This window comes from Kogia breviceps, chromosome 13 (genome assembly GCF_026419965.1).
Source record: "Kogia breviceps isolate mKogBre1 chromosome 13, mKogBre1 haplotype 1, whole genome shotgun sequence".
Taxonomy (NCBI): Eukaryota; Metazoa; Chordata; class Mammalia; order Artiodactyla; family Physeteridae; genus Kogia; species Kogia breviceps.
Genome location: NC_081322.1, coordinates 74,932,841 through 74,944,964, shown reverse-complemented (window position 1 = coordinate 74,944,964; position 12,124 = coordinate 74,932,841). Strand labels below are relative to the sequence as shown.

The window sequence follows — 12,124 nt, the reverse complement described above, 5'->3', positions numbered from 1 at the left end:
TGGACAAGTACTTAACCTCGCTCAACCCAATCTGTAAAATGGGGTGATAATGAGAGCACCTACATCTCATTTCATCTCACTGGACTGTGCAAAGATTAAAAGAAATAACCCCCCAATAGCATTTAGCACAGTGCCTGTCACGTAATAAGCACTCAATAAATCTTAGCTAGTATTACAAGTACTAAAAATCGAGAATTAATTGTCTAAACGAAGCCCTAGGATGCACCTATCTGTAAAATATTTTATTTTTAGAAACAGTAACACAGAGGTATTTGAGATTTTTTTGAGCCATTTAATTAAGTCTGGCAATTATTCCCCTACTGAGCTTTTTAAACACAAAGTTTCCCGGAAATATTATTTGGAATCAGATTTTTAAGTACCTGAGACTGCACGTGTGATTTTGTTGTTTATACCAACGAGAGATATCAGCCCAAGGAAAAAAGCTCTTCCCCTTGTCACCAACATCATTTGGACAATGGGATCTGCCTCTTCCATGTGTGGATTCTACCACCACTACAGGGTCCGACGTGGGAGCCTGGTTTTCTCAAGCAGCTGAGAACAGTCCTGTCTGCTCACGTGGGTCACTGAGCATTGGGAACTCCAGCCGAATGACATCCTACAATAGTGACTGTGCAGCTTTTTGTCACTGTGCTTCCTGAGAGGAGCAATGAGGTCAACGTGAAAATATGTCAGCATGGGAAGGGGCAGGGGAAACGCGGAAGGTCTTTTCTTAATCGATCAAATTAGAAATTTGAAATTTGGAAATTTTAAGAAAACTGAGCAGACTGATTTGGGCCATAAGTTTAAAAAGTTAGCTGAAGGGACGTCCGTGGTGGCGCAGTGGTTTAGAATCCGCCTGCCAGTGCAGGGGACACGGGTTCGAGCCCTGGTCCCGGAAGATCCCACATGCCGTGGAGCGACTAAGCCCGTGAGCCACAACTTCTGAGTCTGCGCTCTAGAGCCTGCGAGCCACAACTACTGAGCCCGTGAGCCACAACTACCGAAGCCCGTGCACCAAGAGCCCGTGCTCCACAACAAGAGAAGCCACCACAATGAGAAGCCCGCGCACCACAATGAAGAGCAGCCCCCACTCACTGCAACTAAAGGAAGCCCGTGCACAGCAACGAAGACCCAACGCAGCCTAAAATAAATTAACTGAAACATAAATAAATTTTAAAATGCTGTGAATTCAGAACACAATGATAAAAAATTTATTAAAATAAAAGTCAATTGAAGCGTGTACTCACACGAAGGCCACTCACCTTCTTTAGCTCCCCTACCACATACCCCCCCCATCCCTTTCACCTGTGAGCCCCAGGCATGATGGGGCTCCTCCCTTCTCTCATCCGCCCCACCCCCTGCCGCCAGAATCATCAGCCCAGGCCCATCGTTTCTCCCAAACACATCTCTCAAATCCACTCCCTCGACAACCTCAGCTCCCTTCCTGTCACCCCAGCCCTTGCTGGATCAAGGCTGTGTCACTGTCACGGTGATGGCCGAGTCCAGCACCTCTGCTCTGCGGTACAGGCCACACTGCCTTCTAGGGGAAGTGAGGACTCTGGTCTACTCAAGAGGACATGGGCACATGGTCAAGACTGCCCAACTGGGTGCCCTTCTGGTCCTAATTAAATTTCCCAAGTGGACTTTCTCACGGGAAAGAGCATGTCACGGTCGTCCAGTCTGCTGGCTACCTTTATACTCTCCCTGTAAATCAGTTGAAGGGCACTGGGTTTATCTTGATTTCCCATCCCCACCCTCACAACCCCAAACAATCTCCTTAGATGATCAGACAAAACACCTAAGTGTCATCCTCAGCTCTCTGCCCCCCTAACAACCAGCCCAAATTCAGACGCTCTACCTCTAAGGCCTATTCCACATCTGTCTACTTCTCTCCAACACCAGCACTACAGCCTGGTCCAAGCCACTGCCACCTCATTGTAAGCCGTGTTCCACAACACTGCCAGTGGTCTTTTAAAAACATAAGTTCATTTAAATGCTCCAGTGGCTTCCAATCATGCTTAAAATAAAACCTGGACTATGACTGATGTATTCTGGCCCCACTGTCTCTTTGACCCACTCAAATCTCCAGCAGTCACTAAGCAATAACCTTATATGGGCCTTGTCTATGTTCCTAAAGTTCATTCTCGTCTTGGGCCCTTTGCAGCTGATGTTCTCTCTGCCTCGAGAAGTGCTCTCCCCCACGATACTCATTTCCAGCTCCTTCCTTGACCACCCTATTTAAATCTAGCCCCTCGGTAAACTGGATTACTTATTCCATCTTCAAAGAGCTGAGAGTTTTGTATAGAAGAGACTGCAGAGAAATAAATTATATAACATGTGTGTATATCCTGCCTTGTTTCACAGCGAATTTGAGGTGGCAATTCAAAATAAGTGATGAATAGTTACACAAGTAAGGAAAAAGCCGCCCTTGGCCCAAACCTACATACCGGTCATGCTTTTTTACACAGGGTCCAGACATTTTAAGTCAGACACTTAGAAGCCTGCCATCACCTCCCCAAGTCCGGACAAAACCTCCCAGTAAATGAAATTCTTCTTGTGCCTTCTGAAGCTTTGCTCCTCCCACGTATCCAATACTTTCTCATGCTTACACCTTATAACTAGCTTTGGGGCACAGCCTCTTCATTGGTAAACATCCCCTCCTCAAAAATTATCCTGGGGGGCTTCCCTGGTGGCGCAGTGGTTGAGAATCCGCCTGCCGATGCAGGGGACACGGGTTCGTGCCCTGGTCCGGGAAGATCCCACATGCCGCGGAGCGGCTGGGCCCGTGAGCTCTGGCCGCTGAGCCTGTGCTTCCGAAGCCTGTGCTCCGCAACGGGAGAGGCCACAACAGTGAGAGGCCCGCGTACCGGAAAAAAAAAAAAAAAAAAAAAAAAAAAAATTATCCTGGGGCTTCCCTGGCGGTCCAGCGGTTGAGACCCCATGCTTCCTCTGCAGGGGGAGCAGGTCTGATCCCTTGTTGGGGAACTAAGATCCCACAAAATACTTCTTTTAAAAATTATCTCTTTCTGGCCCCATCTCTTCTTCCACTGAAGCTCCCTTTAACAGAGCCACGCCAGCGAGGGGCAGCAAGATGGAGAAGGTGCTTAAGGAAAGTGAGGATACAGCGTTTGAATTCCTAACGAAAAGTGCAGGCGTGGGGTGGAGTGGGGGGGGCGACATCTACACTGTGACCACCCTCCTCAGCATCTTGGTAGGGAGTGCCTGGGCCCCTCCAGCAGGTCTCAGTAAAAAATTAAAAAGGTAGGGCTTCCCTGGTGGCGCAGTGGTTGAGAGTCCGCCTGCCGATGCAGGGGACGCGGGTTCGTTCCCCGGTCCGGGAAGATCCCACGTGCCGCGGAGCGGCCGGGCCCGTGAGCCATGGCCGCTGAGCCTGCGCGTCCGGAGCCTGTGCTCCGCAACGGGAGAGGCCACAACAGTGAGAGGCCCGCGTACCGAAAAAAAAAATAATTAAAAAGGTAGTCAGAGTTCGATCCAACAAATAAAATGGCTAAGAGGCCTCCTAAAGACTGTAAATGTCAAATGAGTGATACAAATAGTGGGTGCTAACGCATATTCAGAGAAGAAAAATACTGTTTTTGCCACATCACGAGATCTACTATAAAAAAAACAGTCCAGAACTGTAAATTATGTAACAGTGAAGTATGACAGTCAGGAACTTGCCTGGTCAAAAGGGGACACGGTAAAATACTTGGAGAAAAGAGTTTTGTAAATCGTAGAATGTGCTGTCTTTTATAATACAAGTATCCCTCGCTTTTCAAAAGTTTGCTTTACACCACTTCACGTTTACGAAAGACCTGCATTAGGCCCTGTTCTTGCTAACGGAAGGAAATCCAAAGAGGATTTCCATTTTTATGAAAAAGGCGGAAAGGGTAATTTGAGATCAGTGTATGTGTTGCAGCGCACACCTCCTTCCCCAGGAAGCACACTCAGTCTCTCAGCCTCAAGATGCCACAGCTTTGAACTGGGTCTGATCATCTGTGCTTTACCTCGATTTACAGTTGACCCTTGAACAACACACAACTGAACTGCATACATCCACTTACATGTGGATTCTTTTCAATTAATATAGTACCTGTATTTTTACTTTACAGATCTTTAAATTAACTAAGCGTAGGGAAAAGTTTGTGTCCGACGAGAGATCACACTACATGGAATCAGAAGAACTAGGGTCTGAGTCCTGATTCTATCCCGGTTCAGCTTCCTGCCCTTGGGTGAGTCATTTATCAATTCTTCTGTTTTTGAGGCAGAGATAGCAGCATGCAGATTTTCGTGAATTATCGATGGGGGTGGGCGGGGGTCAGACCCCCCTACCACCGTGTTGTTCAAAGGTCAACAGATGTGCTTTGTACATCTGTTAGCAAGATGTATCCTAAGGTAACTGCTTCTTCACTTTACGCCATTTCAGCTTATGAAGTCTCAGGAACACTCTACTTTTGGATGGGAGGGTGGGGGGTGGCGCGCGGGGTGGGGGATGGAGAGTTGCGGGGAGACCTCTACTGATATTGTATTGACTTCGTGTTTCATTGTTACCATTTTGCAGTGTTTGCTGCTGTCAAAACTCTTGGGAACAGTGCTATCACTCTATCCCTGTGTCAGCAAGCCTGTCAATCACAGACAGAGCCACCAGCCAGAATTGACCCTCACCTTGACCAGGCACCAACAGAACTCTTCCTTTTGGCCTTGAGTCATTTCCTGCCCCAACTACAGCAATTTCTGATTTTATATTCTTCTTGAATATTGAATCACAAACTCTAAATGTGCTCAGGGCAGCCAACTTTTGCATTTGTAACTCCCACATTACATTAATGAGGTGTCTTATACCCTTTTTTACCCATTGCTGAGCTTGATTCCAAATTGCTGATTCTTCTGTCTCTCCTTTAAGGGACTACACTCTGGTCCATGCACTCACCCCATTGACTTCCCGAGGCCCCTTGGTGAGTATGTTTCCAAAGGAAGGGGTGGCAGCTAGGGGCCATCTCTGAAAACTTCAGGAGCCCTCTTCCTTTGGGACCATGAATCATCTTTCTCCTCAGTCTCACCTCTAAAATTTTCCTCTTCCTCTGCAAATCAGAAGTTTCTTAATAGGATGTCTGCTGGGCTGTGTAATAGTCTCCAAAGGGAAGTGATGAAGGTTTTGGCTTGAATCATTGAACTAGAGTTGGAAAAGTAATCTATGGTGATGTACCATAGGGAGCAGTCCATTACTAGCAGGATGGGCTATAGATGATGTAGGAAATTTAATTTTCCTAACTATTCATTTTTATTGTACTTTACAAAAATGGTTCTCTGAAGGTATTTATTCTGAACGAATGGTGGGGATTCAAATTAATCTGTTCAGGGGTCTGAACCTTTTAGGATGAATATCCCATAAGATTTTAATTTAAATGTCCAGTAAAGAATCCACAGAGAGTAAAATAAAACACACTACAAATTATTTCCATTTTCTCCACACCCTCTCTTCCTTTCATTCCTAACCCTCAGCAGTCCCGCAAGGAGTGGTTTCTGACTCCTCAATCTTACATCATAGCTAAGATACCGGTGGCATTCTACTCAAAGAGCAGGGGAATAAAATGGTACCCGGAGAAGCCTCAAGCAGAGGTTCATGTTTTCATCTAGAAACCCCTATCACTCCTTTCCTAATACAGTCCTTATGGAATATCATGATTCATCTCCCTCTTACTGGATTGGAAGGATTGAGGGCAGAAAATTCAAAGGGTGGCCCGAGGGTGAAAGAGTACAGCCTGATATTTACAGGCTTCACCACCAACATTCCTTGGGGGCCATGTAGCCGCATCCTCCAAAGCCCTTTGCCAGATTCTCTGACCCTCCTCCCCCGCCCAGCTTATTTGCCCCACCCTAGAAATCAGTTCAAGAAATCTAGCACCAATGGGACAATCTGTTTTGTCTCCGCCCCCTCTCCCAATTTCTCTTCTGGGTAGTGGTTGAGATGGGGGGTGGTGGGAACGGAGCAAGGAGGTGTTGTCCTCTCTGGAGGATCAGTTCAATTCTATCACTTCACAACAGAGATGTAAGGCATGGTTAAGCCTCCATTTCCGTATCATCCCCGCCCATCCCCCCTCACTTTCATTTCTTTCTCTCTCTCCTTATTGATAGATATAATACAGAGAGAGAGAAAGAGTAATACTAATGGTGAGCAGAAGAGGGGAAAGCTGTAGGCATTTGCCTGAGGGCTTATTTGGGTGAGAAGATGGGATACAAGGCAACTTCCCAAGTCCACTTCATTCCTCAGCTCATCAGGTGAGAAATGCTGGACCATCACGAAGGAAACACTTCCCTCTACCTTTGTCCCTCTTGTTACTCCCTAGCACTTGGGAGAGGAATAGAGGAGTCTGTCTCCCTCATGCCTGGCGGAACCACCCAAAGCCAATAAGCATTTGTTGCACAGGTGTCTGTGCTGCCCTGGCCAGGTTCTTACTGAGGCTCACAGTTTACCTATCGTGTCAATTTTCCTTCTCCTCCTGGTCAAGGTGTTGGTCCGTGCAAAGTACTAAAACTTTCCTGGAAAAAGTTCTGCTTTCTTTATACCTTCCTCCTTTTCCCAACAGCTGCTCCCCCGTAGAAAGAAGATAACAAAGCACCAATCTATATCAGTTTTCTAGGACTGCTGTATTCCAAAGTACCAAAAACTGGGGTGACTTGAAACAGAAATGCATTGTCTCACAGTCCTAGAGGCTAGAAGTCCAAAATCAAGCTTTCAGCAGGGCCATGCTTCCTCTGCAACCTGTAGGGGAATCCCTCCGTGCCTCTTCCTAGCTTGCGGTGGTTTGCCAGCAATCTTTGGCATTCCGTGGCTTAATAGATGCATCACTCTAATCCTCCATTTTCATATAGTTCTCTCTGTCTATATGTGTCTTCACATCGTCTTCCCTCTGTGTATGCCTGTGTCTGTGTCCAAATTTCCATTTTGGATTAGGGGCCACTCTAACAACCGCATCTTAACTTGATTAAATCTACAAAGATCCTATTTCCGATACGGCTGCATTCTAAGATTAAGACTGAGGGTTAAGACTTTAAGGGACTTCCCTGGTGGTGCAGTGGATAAGACTCCAAGCTCCCAATGCAGGGGGCCCAGGTTCAATCCCTGGTCAGGGAACTAGATCCCACATGCATGCCACAACTGAGAGTTCACATGCCACAACTGCAGAGCCTGGGTACAGCAACTAAGGAGCCGGCGAGCCACAACCAAGGAGCCCGCCTGCGGCAACTAAGACCCAGCGCAACCTAATTAATTAGTTAATTTTTTAATTAGTTAATTTCAAAAAAAAAAAAAAAAAAGGCTTTAACACACCTTCTTTGGGGGGCTACAATTCAACCCGTACCACTACCTCACAGGGTTATAGGGACAATGAAATGAGATAATGCATGGAAAGAGCTTAGTACAGTGTTTGGCACATAGTATATGACCAATCAGTCAATATCAGCTACTAACAATACTATTTTTATTATTACTATTCTCTTTCTGCCCCATAGCATCTTTGCTAAAATGGCTTGATAAACAAGTCTTGATGGCAGTCACGTTTCAAAGAATATTCCAACTACTGCACCAAAATATAACCTCCAAATTCCTTGAGAAAAAAAATAATTACAATGGGTGACTGGGTAGCAAACCGTAGAATGTTCTTTGTTCTATCCACTGAGTTCTGAAGCTTCAAGGAAGCGTGGAATGTAGAGCTGCATAGGAATCAATAAAGAAGTCCTCCAAAGAATCCGCTGACAACTGAATTTCTAAGTTCCTTTAGTTTGCAGAAAAAAATTTTTGATTCTATCCTGCACACTCTCCCTACAGTGCCACAAAGAATATATGCTTATATTTTTAAAATAAAAGTCCCATCAAGGACAATAGATACACAAAGCATTAGAAAACCATAAGCCAAAGAACCAATTAATTGACTGCTAATGGTCTAAGAAGTTAGTGACTTAAAAATTAAGAAAAAAAAGGTGATCGCCTTTAGTTTTAACAGATACTGCAGAATGTTGGCTCTATCCCTCGTTGTACAGCTGTGACTATGGTCACATCCAAAGCACTGCAGCAACACAGCATGCTTTGCTCTGCACTAATAAAACTTGTTTTGATTTAGATCTTCAGGGGCCACCAGAAGGTACTGTGTCACTACCCCCAGCCCTCATTCATTTTGTTAAGTCATTTTTCTACCAAAACAACCGTTGGAGCTGCAACAGTCCCTGCTGCCAACTACACTGCATAATTCATTTCTTAACTTATCTTGACCTAACTAGCAAATTCAGGAATTTAAACCAGTCTTGCTTTGGCTTGTTCACTTGGTCTTCGACTGATCCTTTGAAACCATCTGTAACCTAGCGCCCTTGAGCAACTCTTGTCCCAGATTTTCTTCTTTATATGTAAGGACTTGAAACAGAACACCCTTAAACTTGTCTGCAAGTAAGTCCACAGGTATACAGATGAAAGGTTTGCGTGTCTTCTTAAAAATCTTGATTTAAAAAAAATATATGTAAATCTAGTGTCATAAAACCAAACTCTTTTGCAGCTTGCAAAACTTCTGGGCTGACAATAGGAGAGTCTGCTTTTCCCAGTGTTGTGAAAGTGGGCCTTCCTGTTTTCCACAGTAGAAGAACTGGAAGTCATGAGAACAAAAGTCTGGCTTTTCTAGAATTTGTGGCAAGCTGGTAACAATGAGAGACACCAGACGTGTGTGCTTCTCTCTGCCTCCTTGGAAGAGGCGAGCCTGCAAAGTCTTCAGTGTTTGCCCCACCGACCCACCCTATAGCAGCCAAGACCCCAGGGACCGGGCAGCTTGGGGAGAAAATGGGAAAAGCCACACTAGGGATCACTTTCTGGCTTTACCCCCGAACTCTGCTCAAAAAATAGCAGAGCCCACATCCAGCTGGGTCTGGTCTACTTCGGAGGAGCATTTGAAAATACTTGCAAAGATATAACTTCAATGTTTCACTTCTATTTCACAGATAAAACAGATGAAGACTTAGAAGCCTAGAATTTACAGAAGCCAGAATCAACTAGAAATTGTTGAATTACGGGTATTGAAATATGGGCAATGAAATGTCAGTGTGTTTGAAAAGGAAACCAGGAACCCTAGATTACTCACCAGGCTAGAGAATTGTGGCTGCCAACAAGGCTGGGTTTCTGGTAGCTATAAGGGCATTAAACCAGTCGATGCATGTAAAGGACACACCATGAAATGTGAGGAATTATATGCCAATGTAAGTATTATCATCTAATCTCTAGAGCACTTCTTTTTTTTTTTTTTGCAATTTTATTTTTAAATTTCATGCTTCAAATTCCTCCTGTATGTACATTAAGTACTATTATATAAACTTGCCTTTAGGATATCATTATTTGACGTGGGCAATATTATCTCACCTGAATTTATCTGGAGAAATACAACTTACCCATTCTGCTTAAAAGTATCAAAAAAGCTGCCAAATGAGAAAAGAGGGCACCTACAATCATATTCTAAATAGACACCCCCCACACACTTTCCTTTTAATTTACTATTGGGTTGGCTATTATAATTAGCCCTTATCTTTAAGGTAAGCAAAACATGTTATCATGGTATTAGGCAAGAAATTGCATCTTTTGCAATGAGTGGTGCCCTGGGTTGCACCTGTTGACCAAAAAAAACCCACTGGCATTGTACACTGTACTCATAGGTTACACAAATTGTTGAAAGCCAGAATGAATCTTTTACGAGGATCCCCTTAATAGTTAACCTTTGGGCTTAAGAAATTAAAATAATCCCATACTGCATTTCACATCTCAAAAATAGGAAGTGTTTTAGTAGCTTAAAACCTTTTCAGTTATATAAAACTTCTTACACTAGGATTTACTTTGAAATATAGTTTACAGCAAGATCAATTATAGTATACGTACAGTGGCACTTTAGCACAAGGGCAAACTTTAAAAACAAGGTTTTTTTTGACCTTTAAAATTAGGCCATAGTATAAAAAGAGTCCATGTCTTACATTCAGCAAATTCATACTAAAATATTCTATTTTTGTAGGATAAATGCCAACAAAACTTTACATATGCTACAAGTTTATTACATATATTTACATGGCTCTTTCCTAGGTATGTAAAACTTTCACGTTATACAGCTCCCAACTTTAAACAAGCTTTGCAGGGATGATTTGAAGCCAGATCACTGTCAGAATAGCTTGTGCAGTGCCATACTACTAAAATGTATTCTGAAAGCTACTCGGTGAACACCGAATACTATTTCTATAAAAAATGGTTTCGGTGCATTTGTTGGCAGACACCTATCCACTGCATGTCAGTAACAAGGACAATGGGATGTACTGTTTCATTCTAAATAGCGCCTAGCGCCCTTTCCGCATTCACCACTGTACAGTTCACTAAAATACAACTACACTCTAAAAAAAAATACACATTTTCTTTTGGCAGTGCATCAGATTGTTGGCATATTACTGGTTTAGGTGTTTCTAGGACATTAAACTTTCAAATATTCAACTAGTTTTCAACCCCTGTCTGTCTTAACTGGATGCTTATAATCACATTTACCAGATCTCAACACGTCAATCTGCTGATCCATGAATGATAATCTTATATTGCTATTTTCCCCCAACAGGCAATAGAAAAAGTTGATTCCTTTACCATTCCCCAAATCTAAACTTGACTGGCTTCACTTGAATAGTTACTCAATTGAGAACACTTATATTGATATGAAGTACAATTATCAATAATTTAGTTATTTTAAGTTGCACTGATTCTGCCATCACAGTGCACATAACACACAAAACAGTTAAGTCTAATTATATTTTCTACGTTAATTAGCAGTTTTACAGATTAAATTTCCCTAGTGAATTTGGTCTGAGACAACTGCCAATTATCCTTAAATATGACTAAATTTAAACAGATTCCTACTTTATTTCATTTTATACCTGTACTTTAAGTAAGGTTTTAAGTTGAAATGTCATTAATTTCTTTATCAGAAGGATTAAAGGAAACAGGAACCCAGTGGCTTGGTGGTTTAGGAAGAACACTTGGTGATGGCGGCTCACTAAATTTGGCTCCAGCATAGTTCTGATTAGTTTGAGACTTAAAAAGTAAGGTGGGACTTGATAAGCTAGAGTTCCAGCTTTGATTATTTGGAGAATTTTTGTTCTTCCCCCCACTTTGCATGGCCTGCCATGCAGCTGCTGATGAATTATAAGTATGTCCTCTTTCCTTTTTCTTATGAACAATCTTCATCTGGGAATTCTGATCCTTGGTCTTCTGTCTACTAAGCTGTTGTTGGTTCTTACTAACGTTTCTAGACTGAGGGGCTGGATTGTTAAACCTCTCTCCACCACCCATCTTCAGCTTCTTTGTCACCTTTCAGTCTGCTTTTCAGATTGCAGGATTTTCACCACCTGTCCTCTTCCTTGCTGCCACGCCCAGGATAATAGGTGCTGCTTTCTGATACATCCTTTTCTTTGTCTCAATACAGAAGTTTTCATGGGCCAATCTGCTGAGTTCAGCCTAGGAGCTGAGGCCAACATCTGAGTCTCCTTAGCACACAAGTTCGAGAGAAGTCTTAGCGACTTCGAACCCGGGACTACGGCGGCGGCGGCGGCGGCTCCTGCTCGGCGTCGAAGCCTCCCTCCCCTTCCAGGGAGAGATGAGGCACAGAACGAGCGAAGCCCACGAGAACCGCACCGACGAGACAGCTGCAGGCCACCTCAGCGACCCGACCGACCTTCGCCTTCTGCCTCTACCCTAGAGCAGCACTTCTTGAGAGTAAGGGATGTGACCTGCTGAAAATCTCTTGATGTCTAAGGAGTGTATTAGTTGTACTTGCCTCCCCTCCGGTTTCTATGGAAACTCTTCCACCATGGAAGATACCCCGCTTTCTAAAGACACAAGCTCTGGAATGTGCAGTCTTTCAGTGATGTGACAAGCGGAAGAGTGCTTTGATATAGAATGTGGAGGTTACCAGCTGACAGTCTGGTCTGTTGAAACAGTACATAGTTCTCTGCTAGTGCTAAAGTTACAACACAATGTATCTTTTCATGTACCTTTTATGAATCATTTGACACCTATTTACTTTAATGCTCATCGCATCGCATAGCCTCAGTTTCATAATATCCT

General features: G+C 43.7%; 2 protein-coding genes across 12 annotated transcripts in view; both read right to left on the bottom strand.

The window, feature by feature from the left end:
- Nucleotides 1-12,124, bottom strand: part of SASH1 (SAM and SH3 domain containing 1) — a 668,710-nt gene that overhangs the window by 169,938 nt on the left and 486,648 nt on the right. The window lies entirely within an intron of this gene.
- On the bottom strand, nt 10,955-11,436 carry LOC131767976 (proline-rich nuclear receptor coactivator 2-like). Its single transcript, XM_067011387.1, has one exon. The coding sequence runs from the start codon at nt 11,348-11,350 to the stop codon at nt 10,955-10,957; it is 396 nt and encodes a 131-aa protein (XP_066867488.1). The 5' UTR covers nt 11,351-11,436.